The sequence below is a fragment of the Artemia franciscana genome, chromosome 9 (assembly GCF_032884065.1).
Source record: "Artemia franciscana chromosome 9, ASM3288406v1, whole genome shotgun sequence".
NCBI lineage: Eukaryota > Metazoa > Arthropoda > Branchiopoda > Anostraca > Artemiidae > Artemia > Artemia franciscana.
The window spans coordinates 20936929-20959079 of NC_088871.1; the positions used below are offsets into that span (position 1 = coordinate 20936929).

At 35.9% G+C, this 22151-nt stretch overlaps 1 protein-coding gene across 1 annotated transcript in view; it reads left to right on the forward strand.

The window, feature by feature from the left end:
* The window catches only part of LOC136031122 (glycosyl hydrolase YngK-like), a 23913-nt gene continuing 1762 nt past the window's right edge, over positions 1–22151 (forward strand). Inside the window, exons 1-8 of the mRNA XM_065710439.1 lie at positions 1–156; positions 1952–2146; positions 6652–6818; positions 7408–7551; positions 13505–13692; positions 14798–14979; positions 18788–18912; positions 21217–21405. Of these exons, the coding sequence (XP_065566511.1) occupies positions 45–156; positions 1952–2146; positions 6652–6818; positions 7408–7551; positions 13505–13692; positions 14798–14979; positions 18788–18912; positions 21217–21405 (1302 nt within the window). The 5' untranslated portion in view covers positions 1–44. The remainder of the gene's footprint in view (positions 157–1951; positions 2147–6651; positions 6819–7407; positions 7552–13504; positions 13693–14797; positions 14980–18787; positions 18913–21216; positions 21406–22151) is intronic.

Consider the following 22151-nt stretch of genomic DNA (forward strand, 5'->3'; position numbering starts at 1 on the left):
AGAACGAATTTGTGTTTTTAGTTCTAAATTTTCTGATTTGAACGATGTTGAAGTTACTCATAACAACTACTTTTTTTATTTATTTCTGTAAATGTGGAGATGCTCCTCCTAATATTGCCTTTTGCAGTACCACTACTACAAACATAAGAAACGCGCGTAAGTTCAGTTTTATTTTCCTATGGCAGTACCAAAAATTTGCATAATTAGTTTAAGAATAGGTTTTAAATACCTTTTTACTTAGTAATGATTGGTTTACTACTATCAGGAAGAGGCCAACTGAGTTTTTAATGGGGGGTGAGGATAACTTAAAGCATAGCAAAGTCTTCTTTTTCATTTTACTTCTTTTTTAATTTTTAATTTGGGCTCACTTTCGCTACTTATTCGTTCTTCTCGCTACCTTCTTTTTTGTTATCATATTCTCTATAGCTAGGGTTGGGGTGCCATTAGCTAGCTCATGATATGCTCCTGTCCTAGGCTGTTAAATGACAAGAGGTCTTGAGGTGTATCTTTGGTGACATCTGCTGATTGAACGTGAAGCTGTTTTTAGGAGGCATGTCTAATGAGACTGAAGTTTTGAGGCTAAATTTTTGGCTCTTGGGGCTCATAAGGAGCAAATGCGTGACTCAGTTAAACCTTGTTAGCGTATTTTTAATCTTGTTAGCGTATTTTTAAGAATTAAGTTTGAAAATTGTATACGGCAAATTTTTTCATTGGAAAATAACCAAATTAGTAATAAACAGCTGGAACGTTCTTGCAATTGGACAGAAATTGCATTTAATTAGGGGCCTACGCAAGAATTTTTTTTCCTGGGTCTAATCTTGGCTCTCAGTGTGCCTAATGACAACCAAATTAATTAATGAAGACGCGACCTAATAGAGTTTCTGTGTCGGAGCATGTGACCCATTGCATATAAGTGTGCAAATGAGCAAGCTTTATCCTATCTATTATCTGCTGACATTTATCTTTTAAATATATTCATTTTAAAAACCTTAAATTCTAAAATCAATTTGAACATCTATGATCGGTTCTTCAAGTACCCTAGGTTTCGCCTTTATCTGGATCCTTTCCCTCGGCTACATTTCTAAGTGGTGCAAAAACACCATAAAACGTTTATTCGCGAAAACCGTTTCATCCAAATTAAACATTAGAACTATCCTAAAAAATTTGTGTATCATTTACATTTCTCCTTTATGCCTTAGCAACTGTTTATTGCATCAAGAGAAATATAGGGGGGGGGCAAAGAAAATATAGGGGGGAAGAGGATGTTAAAGGAAGTGACTGTAAAATACACTTAACCGAAACAAAATAGAATCATGTACAATCAGTCGTGGCAGCAGCTTTAATATCGCTCTTTTATATCCGTTGTGCTATATGTCCTCCTTCAACATTTCTGCTTAAAAACGTCAACTGGCGAATCAATGAATATTTAAAAATCAAAAAGGAAAAGCTTGAAAAGAAAGGTGTCTATTTATCGTAAGAGCAACCACACGAATATTTCACCTGTGTACAACAACGTGCCCTCAATGCTGAAAATTTGTTTGGTTTTTCATGAGATATTTGACACAAAATATTCGTATGGTTGTTCTTCTTTTTCTTTTTACTGACCTAAGGCCCCTTATTTGACGTGATCTCTTAGTTGGTTGTGTGATGGTAGGCTATTTCGATTTGAGATCTTTTATTAGTGAGTATTTCTTATTTCTTTTGGAGAAATCACCAGGAATTTTGGCAGCATCACTCACTCTCATCGTTCTTCGAAAACTCTTAATGTGTTATCCTGAGATTATCAATAAAATATTACTGGTGGATTTTTAAAACGAGGTTAAGCCCTCGCGGTTTCATTTTTAATCAAGATTTACTTTTTACAAAATATTTTAACCTCTATCAGATATAAACAGACATTCAGTTTCAAGTAGATGTTAAGTAAGTTTCAATTGTTTGTTATGTCTTTAAGCATGTGGAACTGTTATTGACAGTGCATCTCCTGGTCAATGTTTTCGAACCCTCGAAGGTCGTCAAGTCTGCTCCCTTTCTGGCGCTTCTTACAATTTCTGGGAGTTAGAAAATTCAGGAAGTCCTGGCTGGATAGCTTCTGAATACCTAGATCCAGCTGATGGTTATGACAAAGCTGCTGGAAGAGTTCCGGGAGGTATTCTGATTTTCTTTTGTTATAAATTAATTATTATTGTTTATTTCCATTTCGGAGCTGTGTCTTTAATACTGTTTTTTTTTTGCCATCAGGCAGTTATATTTTTGGAAAATTGTTTGTTTTTATTTGTGGTCTTTAGGCTCAGAAGTCATGAAAATAAGGTTGGATGTGGCTCCAAAAGATTGTGAAGTTCTTTCTAGAGAAAATTCTAGAAACCTAAGAATAAAATCTGATGGGTATCCGAAATAAAATAAAATTTCAAGTTGAGAGTATTCCAAAAACGTAAAAACGATTCGCAAATTTGATAAATAGGTAGTTAGGCGACACAATGTTTTTTAATATTGTTATATTTTAGGTAAGTGTTTGGCTTCGTAACGGTCTCTTCTAAATTGAACTATTATTCTCTTCGATTGAAGATTGCGACCAAGGTCGCAGCTTAAATAAACTCAGATCACAATATTTATGAAATTTGATTATTTTCCCGTTTCTACATCTTTTCGAGTTAAGGAGCTATATGTATAAAACAATGAAAATAATTTTTCTTTAAAGAAACAATTGACAAAAGTCACAAATTTGTCCTGACTTGTCCCAGTTAAGAAAGGAAAGGGGCCACAATTAATGATAAGGAAAGAGATAAAGAGAGATTGGCCGAACATTTTGTGAATGTGCTTAACCGAGATAGAGTTGCAGGAAAAGATATAGAGGAGATTAAAAATTTTGTGATGCCTTGGAAGTAAAGGAAGATTTGTTTTGTGAGGAAGAATTAGTTATTGTACTAAAAGGATTAAAAATAATAAGACCCTAGGTGCTTATAGTGTGGTGAATGAGTTTCTTAAATATGGTGGCTCTGAGGTTAGAAATAAACTACTGAAGATTATATTATTTGTGAAAAGGGGGAAGTACCTAGTGATTTTAGAAAAACTCTAATTACACCACTATATAAGAAAGGTGATAAGTGAGTGTGGTAATTATCAAGACATTAGCCTGGTCTCTGTAGGTAGCAAATTACTTAGTAATATGGTACTTTTTAGACTGAGAAATGCTGCAGACAAAGTTAGAAGAGAAGAACAGTACGATTTTAAAAAAGGTAGACCATGTATCTACCAAATTTTCACTCTTAGTTTGACAATTAACAAGTACCTGAGTTAATAAGAAACTTTGGTCTTCAGTTTTTTAGATTATGAGCAAGTGTTCGATTCTGTTGATAGAAGAGCTTTAGCAAAGGTATTATCCTTGTATGGTATACCGGACAAATACACTAAAGTAATTGGTGCAATGTACGAGAATTACATTGCTGTGGTTAAGGTAGGAAATGAGTTTAGCAGCTGGTTTCGAATTAAATCAGGAGTTAAGCAGGGTTGTGTTCTATTTTCTTTATACGGATCATTTTGATCGACTTTGTCTTAAGGAGCACAGGAAAGGTAATGGGAGAACGCGGAATCGAATGGGGAGGAAAAACTTTCCATGACTTAGATTATGCAAAGTGAATGAGCTCTTAGATGTTTTGTGAGTTCAGGGTGCTAGAATAGGTTTGAAAATTAATGTTAAGAAGACTAAGTCACTAAGGCTAGGAATAATTGAAAATGAAAAGGTGACGTTGGGTAACGAAAAGATTGATCAGGGGGGGGGGGGGCAGCTTCACTTAGTTTGGTAGTATTATTAGTAAAGACGGTGGGAGCAGTGAAGATGTTAAAAGTAGAAGAGCCAAGGCTTAGGGTGTTTTTTTACAGCTAGAAAAATTTTTAGAATAATAGAAAGATAATTCTGCAAACCAGGATTAGAATATTGGAAGGTACAGTGATGACAGTTGTTAAATATGGCTCTGAAGCATAGGCACTCAGAAAAGCGGATGAAGATTTGCTAGATGATTTCTAGAAATATTGTCTACGGATCGTTCTGGGTACCTGGTTGACTGACCGTATTTCCAACAGTAGGCTGTACGAAAAATATGGTTCTATCCCATTTTCTTTGGCTATAATAAAAGAAAGGTGAGATGGCTAGGGCACGTTCTATGGATGAAGGATGACACATTGCCGAAGAATTGACACATTGACACAGAATTGACAGGGTTCAAAAGTGGAAGCAATACTCTTCTGGGAGTTTTGATAAACAGCTCTATGGTGCTGATAAACAGCAAAAAATTGCTTTAGTTCAATAACTTTGATGTATGCTTTCTAATGGAGGGTTCTATTTTATACAGAAAACTTTTTTCATCAAATAAAAAAAAATGATAAAAGTTCAAGACATCAATTTTTTTTTTACCAGTTCGCAAAGACGCTTTGCTATGTGAATCCGACTTTCAAAAATGAATCTACAGTCCAAAATCATGTCCAGAAAAGTGTTTTCAAGTGTGTTTTTTTTACCCCTAATTCCTTCAGCATCTGTAAAGCTTGATAGGATCTGTGAAAAAGAGTCTATTTTCTGTCTTAGTTTGGGAATAAGCACAGTTTCAAGTTTGGCTCTAATCTACTTCTTTTGAAGTTTAGGGCTTGTTAAGGTGGTTTCAAGGATATGACCTGGACTTCAAGTCAAATCTAAATTCTTTTTCAAACTTACTGCCGATCTTCATAGAATCTTTTAAGCCTTACAAGTAGGGTAGGAACACAGGGGGAAATTTCGAAATACGTTTTTTGGTTCTAATTTTGGCTCTAGACCCATTCTCGAAAGTTTCATTGACAAAGCACGACAACTTTCTAAGTTAGTGGATAGCCGCTGTTCTTTATCAAACAGTTCGTGGTAACGAACTGTAGTAAGGAGCGACCCGGCTCAATAGTAACCAAAAGTCTAAAAAATGGAATTTTGGTACCAATAGCTACATCAAAAGAATCGCATTTTAATGCTGATTTTAAATATATAAGTTTCATCAAGTTTAGTATTACCCATCAAAAGTTACGAGCCTGAGAAAATTTGCGTTATTTTAGAAAATAGGGGGAAACACCCCTAAAAGTCATAGAATCTTAACGAAAATCACACCATCAGATTCAGCGTATCAGAGAACTCTATTGTAGAAGTTTCAAGCTCCTATCTACAAAAATGTGGAATTTTGTATTTTTTGCCAGAAGGCAGATCACGGATGCGTGTTTATTTGTTTTTTTTGTTTTTTTTTCAGGGGTCATCTTATCGACCCAGTTGTCCAAGAATGTTGCAAGAGGGCTCATTCTAACGGAAATGAAAAGTTCTAGTGCCCTTTTTAAGTGACCAAAAAAATTGGAGGGCACCTAGGCCCCCTCCCACGCTAATTATTTTCCCAAAGTCAACGGATCAAAATTCTGAGATAGCCATTTTATTCAGCGTAGTCGAAAAACCTTATAACTATGTCTTTGGGGACGACTTACTCCCCCATAGTCCCCGTGGGAGAAGTTACAAGTTCAAAACTTTGACCAGTGCTTACATATAGTAATGGTTATTGGGAAGTGTACAGGCGTTTTCAGGAGGATTTTTTGGTTGGAGGCAGGGGCTGAGAAGAGGGGGATATGCTGGGAGAACTTTCCATCGAGGAATTTGTCATGGGGGAAGAAATTTTCCGTAAAGGGAGCGCAGGATTTACTAGCATTACTTAAAAAAAAACAATGAAAAAGTTTTTTTCGGCTGGAAGTAAGCAGCAGCATTAAAACTTAAAACGAACAGAAATCATTACCCATATGATACCCATATGAGGGGCTCACCTCCTCCTAATACCTCGCTCTTTACGCTAGAGTATTTTTAGTAATTTCAATTATTTATTCTGCGGCTTTTGTGATTCAGGGGTCATTCTTAATGAATTGGGACAAAATTGAAGCTTTAGTGTAAAGAGCGAGGTACTGACGAGGGGGCAAACCACCTCATATATGTAATAAAAACATAAGAATACAAAAGTTCTTTACGTAAGCTAATTTATAAGTTACGTATATCTTTTACTTATAAAAAGATTCGTAAAAATTAAAAGTTCTAGTTGCCTTTTTAATTAAACGAAAATCGGATGGCAACTAGGCTTCCTCCCCCGCTCTTTTTTTCTCAAAATCATTCGATCAAAATTATGAGAAAGCCATTCAGCCAAAAAAATAAATATACAAATTTCGTTTTTATTATTCCTCTGCGGAGAGCCAAAATCAAAACATGCATTGATTCAAAAACGTTCGGAGATTAAATAAAAAAAAACAAGTTTTTTAAATGAAAGTAAGGAGCGACATTAAAACTTAAAACGAACAGAAATTACTCCGTATATGAAAGGTTTTTTTTACTGTTTTAAAATGTAGAGTTAAGAGAAAGAGTCAAACTTTAGCGTAAAGAGCGGGGCGTTGAGAAGGAAAAGCCCCTTTCATATACGGAGTAATTTCTGTTCGTTTTAAGTTTTAATGTCGCTCCTTACTTTCATTTAAAAAAGTTGTTTTTTTTATTTAATCTCTACCTAAGGAATGAACTACTATTTGCTTCTTCTTAGCGAGTTCAAGTGCATCTTCTCCTTTCACGTCTTTGGTATTCGACGAAAATTTTCAACTCTCTTCTCACGTAACTATTCATCCTAGAGAGTATTGAACCGCCTGCCGAATTCCGGGGAGCATTCATTGCAACAGTGAGCAACATTGACTGGCCGTCATCATGTAACCCAAGTGGAATCACTGAACATCAGGCTCAGATGACTGCATATTTGGATGCACTCCAAGATGCAAACATGAATGCCATATTACTTCAAGTAAGCTTTTCTTTCTTCTTCTTCTTTCCTTAGGGAACTGAACTCCTGTTCGAATTCGCCTGTGTAGACACCTTGAGATTTTGGATTAAAATTTTTGGGCCTCCATAAGTTAAAGGAGCTCAGTTCATCATAAGTTACAGGAGTCAAAGTCAGACCCGAGAATACTAACACTCTAGATATTAGAGTGTCCGAAGTCCTGCCTTTACGGCTATATTAAGTCTGGATTATCCGCTGACTGGCAACAATCTGCCCGATCTTTAGAGTTTTCAGTTTTTTAGTACCTCGACGGCCTCACACGTGCTCTGTGTAAATTTAATTAAACACATAAATTCAACCATCCCAGAGAGTAGCGACGAAATCGCAGGAGTTACTGACTTTTAAATCATTAAATGCTTAATTTTGATCCAAATAGGTATAGTTTAAGCGTCCCTTTACAAATTTCTTACGTTTCATTGTAAATTTTGTGAGACTGTATATTTTGTAGCTTCCAAGAAGAAAGAATTTTCGGGATCGTACTGCTAGACCACTTTAATAAGAAGCGCCAAAGCCTGTTTCGGATATTCTACTTATCTATATATCCTTTCTATAGGTTCGTACATCAGGTGACGCATTCTACAACTCTCTGATTGAGCCATGGAGTCGCTATTTAACTTGTACTCAAGGTTCTTCACCTTCTCCACCATGGGACCCGTTGGAATGGATAATAGGCGAAGCTCATAGCAAAGGCATCGAGGTAAGTTTGGGCGCAGTAATTCAAAAAGTGTTTTTGCACAACGTGAATTTTAAGGGAAATCTGAAAAGCTGAAAAATACAATTTAGGCTTGTCGTCATTAAGGACCAGTGGATCATTGAAGGAAGATTTTCACAAGAGAAAAGGGGGATCAGACCAATCCACGAAACATCATGTATGTAACGAGGTGGGTAATAAGGATAACCACCTTGCATTCCTTTTTCAAATTGTTTTTAACGTTGTTGTCGTTCCAGACAGTTTATGCATTGGAGGGATTAGCCCAATTCTGAAAAAGAATAAATCAAAATCATCATGTTCATCATATAGGCCAGTGACTGCGTCAAGGGTTTCCGCAAAGATATTTGAGCTTCTGATTATTGACCACTTAAAAAAAGTGTATTATACCACCATTCCAGTTCGGGTTCGAGTCGGGTTAGGTTGCTTCCACGCCCTTAGAAGCCTCTATAATACACTCAGAGATACAGAAGCATCTGGGAGTACTCTGGTTCTCGGAGCATACGATGTTATGAATGCTTTTGTTTCCCTTATCCACTCGCTGGCCATATTCGAGTTGCATAGCCATGGTGTTAGTCTTGATGTAATTGTCCCATTATACTATATGTATAGGCATCTAAAAGTTCGTTTGAAGTTGTGAAACATACTTTCGGATTTTGAGCTCCCTGTATACGTCGGAATGAAGCAATGAGCCATCATATCACCGATTATCTATAACAACGCGTCTCTTCCTGCTCAGATCGACTTACCTGTTAGTTACATTTCAAAAGGGATGGATACATCAGTGCTTTGTTATGCGGACGATCTGTTAAATCCGTGCCGGTCAATAGCTAGTCTTTAACGGATTTTTTCATAACCTGTCTGATAGATATCTACAAATAGGACTAAGTATGAATGCGGCGAAGTCTCTAGTCCTCTTCTTTAATTTACAAGGTAGTTATGTGCCCGATAGTGTCTATCTAGGTAATAGTGAGGTGGTACCCACCACTGTACTAACATATTTAGGTCTCCCGACTGAGTCTTCGATTAAGAATACAGGAAACCTTTTGCTTCGGAATGCTGAACGCAAACTTAGAAGTGCTTCTGCTAGTGTGGTTGCATCGTAGCTTAATCTGGAACGGAAAGTCATTTTTAGGACATATAATAGTATGGCTCTACCACATATTCTTTATTCGACCCCGTTTTGGGGCACTTTTACTGAATCTGATAGGCAAGTGTTGCAAAAGTGCTATTTTAAGTACACGAAGTTTTTTTTCAGGCCCCCTGATGTTTCAAGAATAGGTACATCGTTAACCGTTTAGGTGTGGTGGAACCAGTTCAGGCCGGGGATGAACTGTTTCAAAAACTAAGTAACCAGTCATCTTCCCACCCGTGGAAGGGCGCACTACTTTAGATTTGGTATTATTAGTAATTTGTGTATATCTTTATGACATGTTTATTTTGTTTTACTTCCTTTTTTTATACTCCATCGTTTTCTTCTCTTTTTTTTTGGTTTATATATGGGTAATAAAGAACATTCATTCATTCATTCAATAAATCTCAGTTTGATGAAGAATGTCACATATAGCTTTTGAATCAAACAGCTCGTGGTGACGAGCTGTAGTAAGGAGCGACCCGGCTCAATAGTAAACGAAACTCTAAAAAACGGAACTTCTATGTTAAAAGATATATCAAAAGAATTGGATTTTTATGCTGATTTTAAATATATAAGTTTCATCAAATTTAGTCTTTGTCATCAAAATTTACGAGCCTGAGAAAATTTGCCTTAATTTTGGAAAATAGGGGTAACACCCCCTAAAAGTCATAGGATCTTAACGAAAATCACACCATCGAATTCAGCGTATCAGAAAACTCTATAGAAAAAATTTCAAGGTCCAATCTACAAAAATGTGGAATTTTGTATTTTCTGCCAGATTCTTTGACTCTGTTCAGTTTGACTCTTTTGACTAAAGTTGTGTTGACTTTTTGACTAAAGTTTGACTCTTTGCCACAATTCTACTTTTTAAAACAATTAAAAACTCTAGCGTAAAGAGCAAGGGATTGCGGAGGGGACAACCCGTTTCATATACGGAGTAATTTCTGTTCGTTTTATGTTTTAATGTTGCTCCTTACTTTCAGTTAAAAAAAAACTAGTTTTTTTTTTAATTTAATTACCTAAACAGGTTTATCCCATTTTTAAGATAGCAATTTTGTATGCTTAATTTAATGGATGCTCTAAAAATATACGTATAAACTGGTTATTATTTATGAGCTCATAGGTCTCAGCTTAGAGCTCATGGCAGAAGGAGGAGCGAAAAGAAACACCTCTTGTATTTATCTGGAACAAGGAGGAGGGACTTGGTTAGACTCTCTTTTTTTGCCAGAAAAGTGACAATTTCCCCAAATCCTGACTTGGCATGGTAAATACGCCCTTTATGTTCATCGGGGGGGGGGGGGGGGCTTCCAACTTGGAATATTGTTTAAACAGTGTTACTTTATATAATTAGTCCCACTAATTATAGACTCTCAGTCCAACGTTAATCTGGAAATAACCATGTAATTGGATACAATGGGTACCTGAATTTTCTCCAAAGAAGCAATAACTGAAGCTGAAGCTTCAGTAATTTTCTGAGCCTCATAAATGACTTCACGTTTTTTTTTATACCTAAAGACAATCGAGTATTTTTCGTCCTAAAAGTTGGCACACAGTCGCTACATGTCTTGATAAGGTGACGAATTTACGTATAGCTTCGTAAATATATCCCGTTTTGTCTCGCGGCAAAAAGGTCGAGCTTCAGGAAAAGTTTTTTATTGGGGGGGGGGTAAGAAGACCCAGACTCATATGTTGTTACCTTAAGTATTTTATCAAATGTAATAGCTTTTCAATTTTGCTGTATTTGTTGCGGTCAACATTTATGCTTTCTTAGTTGTGTTTTTGTTCGTAATCAGCTGTCTGTAGCTCGGTAACGATAGAAGCTGGAAATCTTGAAACCTTTTTTTTTCATATCATGGTCACAAAATATAGTAAAAACTACAACTGAAGCTTGTGAAATTTTCAGCAATTGTCCAAAATAAATAAAAAAAAACATTTTTTTCTAATGTACAAAGCGAAATTGTTCCGACTCTGGAAATAAAGTTCACAGTTATATCCCTAGGAATTATTTAATGTTTGACTAGAGTAGAACATATAATTGTCTTTTCTTGTCCCCAGACTAAAAATTCTATATTTGTCCATGTTTCTAGGAAGTAATTATGGAAAAATCAATCTTAGAATCCTAAATTCAAAGTTTTCTTGATTTTATGAAATTGTCGATTTTTGATCGAATTGTCTGAAATTTTGTATGAATAAGCATAAGTTATGTGCCTAGGTTTAGGCTGAACTAAAGTTTAGCTTCATTTCAGCACTTAGGTGGGGGTAAGGAATGATATGTCTCGACTAAATCGTGTCAGTCCCAAACCTACCGCAAGGGATTCTAATATCAACCAAGCTTGTTGAGAGTTACTTGATGCCCTTGTGCCCTTGGGTTGCTCAGACGAATATATGACCTCTTTTATAGATTGTGGGAGCCCCTAAGTTCGGGGCATCTACCAAAATGGATCTTACTTGGATAGCGGGACCTTGACCAAATTTGGTAGGAAGTTAAAGCTAGTGCCCTAGTCAAGTTTTTCAGCCACCACACGATCCAGCAGAATGCCTTGTAGTATATCTGTTTACATTGATTGGAAGTAATATTGAGTGCCCTAGTGTCACTTTTATTTGATTTTTTTCTTGGAGTTTGTGCCCAATCCAATCTCATATGGGAATACGAGTAACGGAATTCTTGCCATCGCGACATTTAATAGAAGGGGTTTTTAGATCTTAACAACTATTGTTGGACAACAAGAGCGAATATACTACTAATAAATTTGTAGATCAGGACACCATGTGACCTTTGTCGGGGATTGGAAAACAGATTCGTGCGCATTTATAGATGTGCCTTTCGGCGGCATGTGTCCATTGTGACCTCTGGTAGGTGAGATGGTCATTACATTATTGCTATCACAACATCTATTAAAATATGTTTGGATTTTATAGGTCCTTGGTTGGAAGTAAGAATAAGTAATGTTGGATGATTTTTTTATGAGTTTTTACCTGATCTGGCTTATGTGGGGAGAGGGGATACCAGAAGGGATTTTCGCGCCTTAAAGAATTTTGCCGAGAAGTTAGAGCTAATTCAGTATTTATGCTTTTTTTATCTATTAAAACCGATTCAGTATTTATTGGGGAATGAAAAGACTCCATGCCCATTTTGACCTCTTTGGAGGTGAGGGAACCCTTAATTCTTTCAATCATAATATGCAACAGAGCCTGTTATCGAATCTCAGTTAAACTCAGATGGAGGTAAGAGCAAATGTCCTGGCTCTGCATTTTTGGGACTTTATACCTGACACACCTTGTGTTGGGTTAGGGGTACTTAAATTTTTGTCATCAGGACATTCACCAGAAGAGGTGAGGTCTTTTTTGAAAAGTAACGGCTTAAATTTGAATTATTCCATAAGGAAATCAGGAGTCAGTCCATGCTCCGTGGAAGAAGAAAAGAAGAGTCCCTGAATCCACGTCATTGGAATAGTGACCAGAGGATTTGTTATTTCTCAACTATACTTAGATTTGATGTGGTATTTCTGCCTTTTTGAAATTAGGAATCGATTTGACCTCTGTGGGGGGAGAGAAGAAAGGACGATCCTAGTCTCTTATTTCAAGGAATATCTCAGAAGAGGTGGACGAATCTCAGCCAAACTCAGTGGCATTAAGAGCTAGTGTCAAAAATGCGTCTTCGGGAGTTCAAGCTCGATAGAACCACTATGAGGGCAGTGGAGGGGATCCCTAAAGTCTCGTCATTAGCAGCTCTAACGGATCCAGGTTTACAGGTTGTTATCTTTGGTGTGTAGATTCAATTCAAAATCTAAGAAGGGGAGAGGGTTTCTAAAGTATATTCTCTTGGAGGTCTTCATGAATGGATTCTCGGATTTCAACCAAAGTTGGTGGAAAGTAACAACCGGATAATTTTCCTAGTGTAAGCTTCTCGGGATCTACCTGATCCTGCTTTGGGAGGGAGAGGGTCACTCTGTTGTCGTCAGCATGACATTATCGACACGGGCTTCCAGATATGAGTTAAACGTGATAGGAAGGGATTGCTAGTGTCCTACACGGGCTTTTTTGGGGGGTCCAAAGCTGTTCATTCCACTCTTAATTGCAAGGGAGGTGTAAAGTCTTGTAATCAGATAACTACCAACAAAACGGGTTGTAAGAACTCAAGAAAATATGTTGGACATGTGGACGTTGTCCACGGATGCAAATCGTATTGCGTTCTTATTCTCGCCCAATAGTGAAACTAGAAATATAAGACTATATAACAGGATGTATCAAGCTTCTTGGAAACCATTTTACCGTATATTCTAGATTGAGTTGATGGGCCTTCTCCTACGATAGGTAAATCCCTCTTGGTTAGAAATTGTCAGTTTAATTTTTGTTCTTCTGCTAAATTGAAAGGAGTCGCTTAATATAGACAAATAATGGAAAACACCCTTGAATCGTAATTTTTGCTCCTAATTGATACTTTGTTTGTTGTATATATCGACTAACTGATATCTATATAAAAGTAATTGGTATTCTTGTTGAATTTTGAAATCTAAACATTTGAATGTTTTAGCTTCGAAATTCTATAGCTAGTAGGTGGTGTCACTATATTTGATCTTCTCTGACTCTCTGTTTTCAACAATCAAAGTTATCGTTAGTATTTCAACTGCTGATTTTCTGACAACTATTCAAACTCTTTTAATTCTTCTATGCGCGACCTAAAGCATATCACATAAATTAAAACAGAACTTAAAAGTGTGTATTTTATTTTATATCACTGTTATATTTATTTCCGGCACTACTAGCTTTCGAAGCCACTTTCCTAAAAATTACCTTACATTATAGGTACATGCGTGGTTGAATCCATATCGTGCCAACCTTTCTCCAAGTTTTTCAGGATTAGCATCAAATCATCCTTGTCTGTCGAACCTAGCAAGCTCTTGTCATATCTATGATAAATATTTGTGGATGGATCCAGGTGCACCAGAGGTCGTTGATCATCTTATCAATGTCATTAGTGACATTCTCCAAAGGTAAATCTAAACTGTCTCTCTTCTTTTTCGGTACTCTCTAAAATTACGTCTTCAATAACCAGTCCGATGCTCTTTCTGATCTGAAATCACGGTAGTAGCTTCCTAAATTCAGAGTCTAAAGGCATCTACTTGGGATAATATCTTGCAAGTTCTGGCGCTCTCTGAAATGAAATAAGTTCAGTTTTAGTCCTGACAGTTTCTTTAAATTAGCCTCTGATTGAAAAAATTCAAGCATTTTCCTTGGTTAGAGTAGCCACATATACTTTTCTGCATATATACATATATAAGTGTTTTTCATTCTTATGACTTTACAATTTCAATTCTTGGGTTGAAAAGGATGGAGGTAGCACATCAAAGAAAATTTGTTTTCAGTTTTCTTCTATCTACCTAATTGACTTGTTTTTTTTCTAGCTTACTGTTTTAGCACGTGATAATCCGGCCGGTATCCTCTGACTGTACTACTTTCTAATCTAAATTAGTTTATTGATTTTCCCGAACACAGAAATTAGCAGCCAGCATACCATATCTTAGATATGTTTGAGCATACCATATCTTAGATATGTTTGAATTTCTTAGGTACCGAAAAGAGCTAGTCGTTTTGCCAAGTTTAGAGCGATTGAGGTTCGGCCCGGGTACCGAAGTACCGACTTACTGCCGTTCTTGGATCTGGATCTTGTATTCTTACGGCAAAAAAGATGATACCCAAGACAATGAGAATATTGAAAGGATTGCAAATTCTGTATATAAATGATAATGAGTTTGCAACCAATAGTAAATTTTGGAGAAGTATTATCTGGGACGAACGTACCCCTTGGCAAGGGGGCATTTTACTTTTGTACAGTCGTGATCTACATTTAGACAGTTCTTTTCAGCAGGAAATCGAACAGTAAAACGACAAAAATTACACAAATGCGTAATTTAAAGGTTTAAAACTGCAAATCTAAACGTTCTCCCCTCCTTTTATTAATCCTGAATTATGTGATTTGGAAATATAGGATTGACCAATTCAGTATGAAAGTTTGCTAAATAGCTCACGAATAGAAATTCCGAAAGAAATTATCAATTTTTGCTATATATTGATGATGTTGAGAATATTTTCCTGTAGGTACGAAGTAGATGGTATTCATTTTGATGATTACTTTTATCCATACCCGTCATCTGAAGAATTTCCCGACGATTCAACATATGCACAATATGGTGACGGCATGGCAAGGGATGATTGGCGTAGGGACAATGTAAACAAAATGGTGGCCCGAGTCAGCCAAACTGTCAAGGCACTCAAACCAGGTAATTTCATCTGAACCTTTTGGAGAAACTTCATTCCATGAAGGAAATGTTTGCATCTGTAGCATGTAATATATAATAAGCTTTTCATAAGATCAAAACATTTTTAGTAGATCTCGAGATATCTACAGGTTTGTTGCACAGCTCTGTCATAAGCCGTAGTGGCATATCAAAACTTGCCTCATGTCAACGACCTATAGCATGTAGTATATAATAAGTATTTCATAAGATAAAAACATTTTAAGTAGATCTCGAGATATCTATAGGTTTGTTGCACAGCTCTGTCATAAGCCGTAGTCGCATATCAAAACATTCCTCATGTCAACCTATTTTTGGATAAAAGAAGCTCTTACCCCTTGAGCTCTCTAAGGGTATTTATTCTTAATCAGCATGGCTGCTTAAAGTCTCTTGTTAATTAGATTTATAGAAAAAACGCCTGTAGGGATAAACTTAACTTGAATTTTAAAAGATCCAGCGATTTTGTAACAAGTTTGAACGATGTCTTTAGAATTCTTATCGTTCCTCTTGGTGAGTATTTTAGTCTTATTTATATGGATGTTGAGGAATCTAGACTATAGCTTGTAATGAAGACTCGTGTTTTGCATAGCTGGACACAATTCAATGTTAAAGGGCCAAGGACACCAAAATAAAGTAAATTTCGTCCCTTAGTAGGTCTATTAATGCTTGAAACCGCCAATTCTTGAGATTACTTTGTTTGTTTGTTTATTTTAAAACATGAAGTTATTAGGGTATTACCATATTTTAGTCAGTGTTGCCACGTTGAACCGAGAAAATAAACAATTAAAGTCAATTAGTTAAATTTGGTGACGCTTTTTGTCCGTAATATTCAAACATTGACATTCCATAGATTGCCAGATGCAATTACAGCTCAAAGGAAAGCTACGGCCCCTATTTTGTTTGATGCCATTTCTTTTAGGTACATTTTTCTGATTTCCCCCCTATGATTTTCTTCTTTTTTATTTTGCACCCGCTCCTTCTAAAAATGGCGTATGGAAGTCATTAGAAATCGAAGTCTCATTATTTTCACAAATTTTTGAAGATTTACATGGTTGTGTTAATTTCAACCTAACCAGCTATCACAGTGTATTTCTTTTTCATTACCCTGTGTACCCTAAGCGTTATAGAAAATGAGGGTTTTCTTGTTCAAAAATACGGAGAACAATTTTGAATTTTACCTGTATGAGTTTTTAGAATATAAGATGCATTCTTTATTGAGGCGACACCGTAAATATGTAATTATAAAATAAAATCAAGCCGCCCCTTTTTTTTGTGGGCTAGTTTATCCAAAAGGTCTTCTATATTGACTGGAACATCCCTGTGTATGGATAACAAGGCCAATCCATTTAGCTGTTCCTAACCTGAGGCACTCCTGGTATGAGATTTCACTCTTCTCAGGGTAGAAAAAAAAACACTCACACGTAGCCATAATGAGGGGAATCGTTGCACCAATCTTCAAAGATTGATGTAGATTGTGGAAAATGTTCTTACCACATTCTTTTAACTACGTTATGAAATATTTTGGTGCCACGTTTCCCTACTGTATCCAGATTCTCTTCCACAAAGCTAACTCAGCTTGCAAGCTTCCCATATAGCTTTCTGCATCAAGATCCCAAAAATTAGTCAGAGTACCTGATATATCCTTTGTTTTTTCTTCGTCCAGAGAAATACAGTGCTAAGAAAGCAGATATTACGGTAACTGCTGCAAGTTTCTGTGACTAAGGATTCGCTGATGCAGCTGCTGCAGAGAGTAGTTAATAAATGGGATAAAACACAGAAAGTCGGTAATACGTTTCAGGATCCTTCTATGCTGTTGGTTAATTATCCCTATAATTTTGTTTTGGAGCTTATTGGAGTGTTCTTATATTGATTTCATGACTGTTTAGTCCCCTCAGTAAAAATAGGATGAAACGTAGACTCATCTCTCTTATCTGAAGATCGTCAGCGTATTTGAGGAAGTATACGATATCTGTAGTTTGTGATTGCGAAGATGTCGATAAATTACTTGACAGTCTAAAAACTTTATTGACAGTAAATAGCTGCAGCAAAAATGCTTTGCTTGAAGATTCAGAAGCTGAATCCGGATGTTTTTTGAGTTTCCCTCACAGCCTTACAGATGAACAAAATGATTTCTTTTAAGTGCTCCATCCATCTAGTCTCGGAAAATGTGTTCAATCTTATTCTTTTTGTCCCTGTGATAGGATTACTTTCTTGAACAATTTGTTTGAAAGTTGCAGGGCGTTTAGATGAAATTCTAAAGAAAGTAATTACTTCTTTGAAAGTTCCTAGACAATTTTTAATAACAGGCATGTTGTAGAAATGGCACAGGGCTAAGTTTAAGGAGTGACTTAAACAATGAAAATAGACTGCGTGGGGAAATATTTCACGGAGTATAGCGGCACAACCTTGAACCTGGCCGCTCACAGATGAAGCTCCTTCATAACCTTGCCCCCTTAAGTATTCTAAATTGCTTCCTATTTCAACTAAGGTTTTTATTAACCAACTAAGGTCTGCTATCAACCTTCTGTTTCTTTTTGAGAAAGTCTATAATTGTTCATTTCTGTTCTGACAAGATGTACGACTAATTGACAAACAGGGGTGCAGACTTGTATATAAACAATGGAAAAGCACACGCGTGATTTAAATCAAGTTTACTGATCTTAGGAGCCCGAGGTTACAACAGCACGTGGCGTACTTGGCGGCAGCGTGGCATTGTTCTCAACTGCATTTTAATAAAACAAGAATTCCTGTGTAGAGATTATCACACATTACCTGCTTGTTGTGTATACGTTACTCTATCAATTGAATTGAAACCCATAAGGAGTTTGGTTAACTTTTGTGACAGTTTCATTTTAAATTTTACTTTATAAAATAGATAAATCAATCATTTTTTTCTCGTCATAATAAGATTTACGGTGTGCATTATCTTTTTGCATTAGTCAAGATATACTGACCCACATGACAAATTTAGTAAATTTCGGGGGGATGTATCCCCCTTTTTTTTAATTTTTAAATAAAAATTAAGCCATGTATTTTACTATATAAAATATAAAAATGTATTGTTATTGAGGAAGTGGGAATTATAATTTACTGTTCGTTAAGTGGAAATTGTTATTCCTTAATCTAGACTATTGTGTTTTTTTCCGAAAATAACGCTAATCTTGAAAAAGAACTTCAGCATTGTAGGAGCCACAATGTATCATCAGACAGGCTCGCACCATTTAGGTATCAACCCCTTAGCTGTGGATAAGCAGAAGGCTATTATGGGTCATAGTTTTTCGTATTAATCAATATTATCGCCGGTTATTTCTTGTGTCCTTTCTGGGCTAAGTACTAATAAAGCAGGACATGCCGGTACGTTGAGGGGAGGGGGGTTGTGAGGTCCAAGTCTTCCCGAAAAATTTCAGTATTTTTTACTATTACGCTAATGATTATCTGTATTTTATGCTTATTGTCTTTTTTTTCAAATTTGCTAAGCTCCTCCATCATCTTCCTCTGTGTGCATTTATGACTGTTGGTTATTTAACTGCCAAGAATTTAACAGAATTTTGCCTTTTAATTTAGAATTTTTCTCTTTTCTTTGGCCTCTTGGTAACACAACTCCTTTTTAGCCTCTGACAACAAGTATGGCTGGCTTCTAAATCCCAGAAACTGGAATTCAGAAGGAGATTTTTTTGTTGAAACCGTAGGTTTCATATCCTCAAAGTGGTCACCCTAGATCAGTTAGTTCACATGCAAGTGCTTTGAATGTTTGAAAAGTTGCCAATAATAACCAAATTTTATTATGCTTTAGATGCAAAATTCAGCATTAGCCCATTCGGAATCTACAGGCCAGGTCATCCCGAGGGAATGCCATCTCCAATTGTTGGTTTTGATCCTTATTCTGGCATTTATGCTGACGCAAAAGCATGGCTACTGGTAAATTTCTCCTAATTTCTGAAAAAAAGAAAATTGTCAAAAATCGTAAATATTTTGTATAAGAGAAAACTTTTAACATTTATTCAATATTTTACACGATTAAGAAATAAAAACTTGCCATTGGGGGAGTTGAGCCTACGGCCTCCTGCTATCTCTACTATTGGTTTTGTTTTACTGTGATGCTCACTTTATTCAATATCTTCGAAATCTGGGGATATTCACTTTCTGACAAAGGAGCAAGCTCCTTAGTGCTGGGTCATGAGGCTGGAAATGACTACTGAAACACAAGTTTGCTTTTTCCATTTCCACATACTAAGCTTTCTTGAATTTCTGAAGTTTTCGAAAAGTAGTATTAATGATTTAGTTTCTGTTTAACGTGCTGTTGCCTCTTATAATGCTTAGTTAGAAATAGAAATTGAATAATTGTGGTTGTTGCGATGGCTGCAATCAAGTAAGGAAAGAACCACAACCCATAGTAACCAAGAATTGAAAAGTGTGTTCAAAAAAAATTGCAACTGAGAAAAGAGTGCCATTTCAAGCAGATTCAGCAATGGTAACTATCATCTAAATTAGTTCTAATTGTAAAATGTTATTTTGAAAGCAAAGAAATTTATAAAAATAGCCAGAAACCCCTAAAGTTGTTGATCATTTGAAAGGAAATTGCTATATCTGGTGCCATTTTTAATTTACAAATCATAGTGTTAAAAATGAAATCTATTTCTGACAAAACACAAAATGATGAATAACGTCATAATCGTAGGTTACAATCGTAAATATGGTTCTAGTAAAACTATATGATAACGTCAGTTGCAACTGGGCTTCGTTCCTTATTATGTCCATAAGATACTAGCACCTCTGCAAAGATATGAAGAAAAAAATTATTGAAATTTTTACAATATCCAAACATTACCCTGACCTATGAAAACTAAGTCCAGTTCCTAAACTATATTTTTTTCTGCTAAGTTTTTATTCCTTCTGCGTTAAGGTAGCTATAGCAACTGTAGCGCTGGGCTTGTATAGTTAATTTCAACGAAAAGTGGCATTTTAAATGCAATCGGCTTAGTTTTATTCTGTGTCATCTGGCTGCCGAAAAAAACATTTTCCATGCCTAATTGTATCTTCCAAAGTATATGCACCGTAATTCTACGTTTCAACGGTAAAAAAATAACCTCAGTTCTAAACTAAAACATCTACAAATAAAATGAATAAATAATTTTTTATAGCCTTCTAAAAATATGCTCTCTCATTATAGCATTATATATGATCTTGATATAGCAGCTACGTTATTGTCCCGTTTATTACTTTTAGTTGATTTTTAATTTAATCAAGGATGTGGCTAAGATACTAGTCTACTTAGCTAGTACTGAACATTATTATAATATATTTTATATAAATTGTATATAATTTGTTGTCCAGACACTTTTCATGTTACTGAACATTATTATAATACACTTGTATTCTTCATCCACTGTATAGCGATAATTCATGATTTTACGTTACAAAGCAAATTAAAACTCAGGACTGGCATCTTCAAATATTGTCATGACTGAGACGCATTATTAATTTTCCAGTTTTCTGTGTCGCTAATATTGTATTCGAAAAAATTTATTTTACTTTCTTTCCCTGCTTTTCTTTTTCTCTTTTTTTGTTGCAACTCTTCCCCTTTTTCATGTTCAGATGCTATTGAACTGCCTATTTACATGGGTTTTCACTAAAATCTAGGCCTTCGGTACTTGGTTTGGAGCTTCTTGCAACTAAACTGGGGATAAGAGCTTGCCGATTTGGGGATGCTATGGCATTTAAAACTCAGGATAGCAGCTTACTCATTCTGGTAATCCTTGGAAACCACTAAACTAAACATATGACATAAAAGTGTCACCCTGTATATAAGGTTGATCAGTCATGGATACTTTCTTGCAAAAATGTTTAAATGTTGTAACTTTATATTTTGGCACCCTGTACACGGAGGGACTTCTTGCGTTAGTCCATTCAGTATTGTCAGAGGTAGTATATTGCCGTCTATATTACTTTATTGATTTTCCTAACGGCCAAAATTCGAAATCACCATCCCTGGTTTTGGGTAGCTTTAAATTTTCGGGTTACCGAAATTATCTAGCTCCTGCCTCGACATAAGATCGAAAGAGGCCTGATTCTTACCAATGAACTGACGTTAGCTTTATCACCTATACATGTGTAAACTACCCAGATATATACATGTGCACTCTTTCTTCAGTTATGTAAAAAAAAACTAGAGTTTCTTAAGATATTCTCAACTTTCTTGTTCAAAGTGAGTTTATTTTCAAGGACGGGCTTGTAGACTTTATTGCCCCTCAACTTTACTGGGGAATTAATCCGGCAAGTCAAAGTTACAACCTTCTTTTTGACTGGTGGACTAGTTCTGTGGCCAATCCTCTTGGAATCCCTGTGATGGGAGCAACGGGCCTATACAAAGTTCCAGACCAAGGATGGCCAGCAGAAGAAATTTACATGCAGGTAGATGTTGATTACGTATATTTTGGTGAGAAGCGGTAAGAAATCACATTGGTTCCCACTAATTTGGTCGTTATAAGACCATTTTAAACTTACTCTTACTTGCAAGGTGAACCGACATGCCTTATTTAATGCAGTAGGAGTCGAAGCAGGTTTTAACTAGAATTCGACTGCATCCAACTATTTGGGATTAAGGTTTGGGTTCATGAATAAAAATGGCTTGAATTTTTTTTTCTAATAATAATCTTCAATGCTGTCGTGATGATGTTCGCATTATGAGCAGGCTTCATTTTGATAGTCTTAAGAATTCCGAGACAATTTTTTATTCTCACGTTTACTATCTGTTGTCCAGGTCATTGACTTACATTCTGTCTCTCATTTTTTCTTCTTTTTTTTTTTTTGCAACACATACCACTGTCAATTTGGATTTTATTTTTCTCCATTTTTAAATTTGTTGAGCTATCCAGGCTAAAAGAAGTTTCAGTTAAATATTTAAACAAAACACATCGTTGGAGGAAAAGCAGATTAATGTACGGGACACTTTTCTACCACTAAATAATCCAACTGATGCATTGTGTAACAAAGTTTGTTTTTCCGTCTGCTTTTCAAATCTTAACAAACTAATTCTCTTCTCATTATTGCCGAAAAAGGAATGGGATAAAAAGACGGAAATGGTTCCAATGCTTAATCCTAACACATTAAATGTAAATTTATTATTGAAGAACATGTTTCACACTTCGAATGACTCT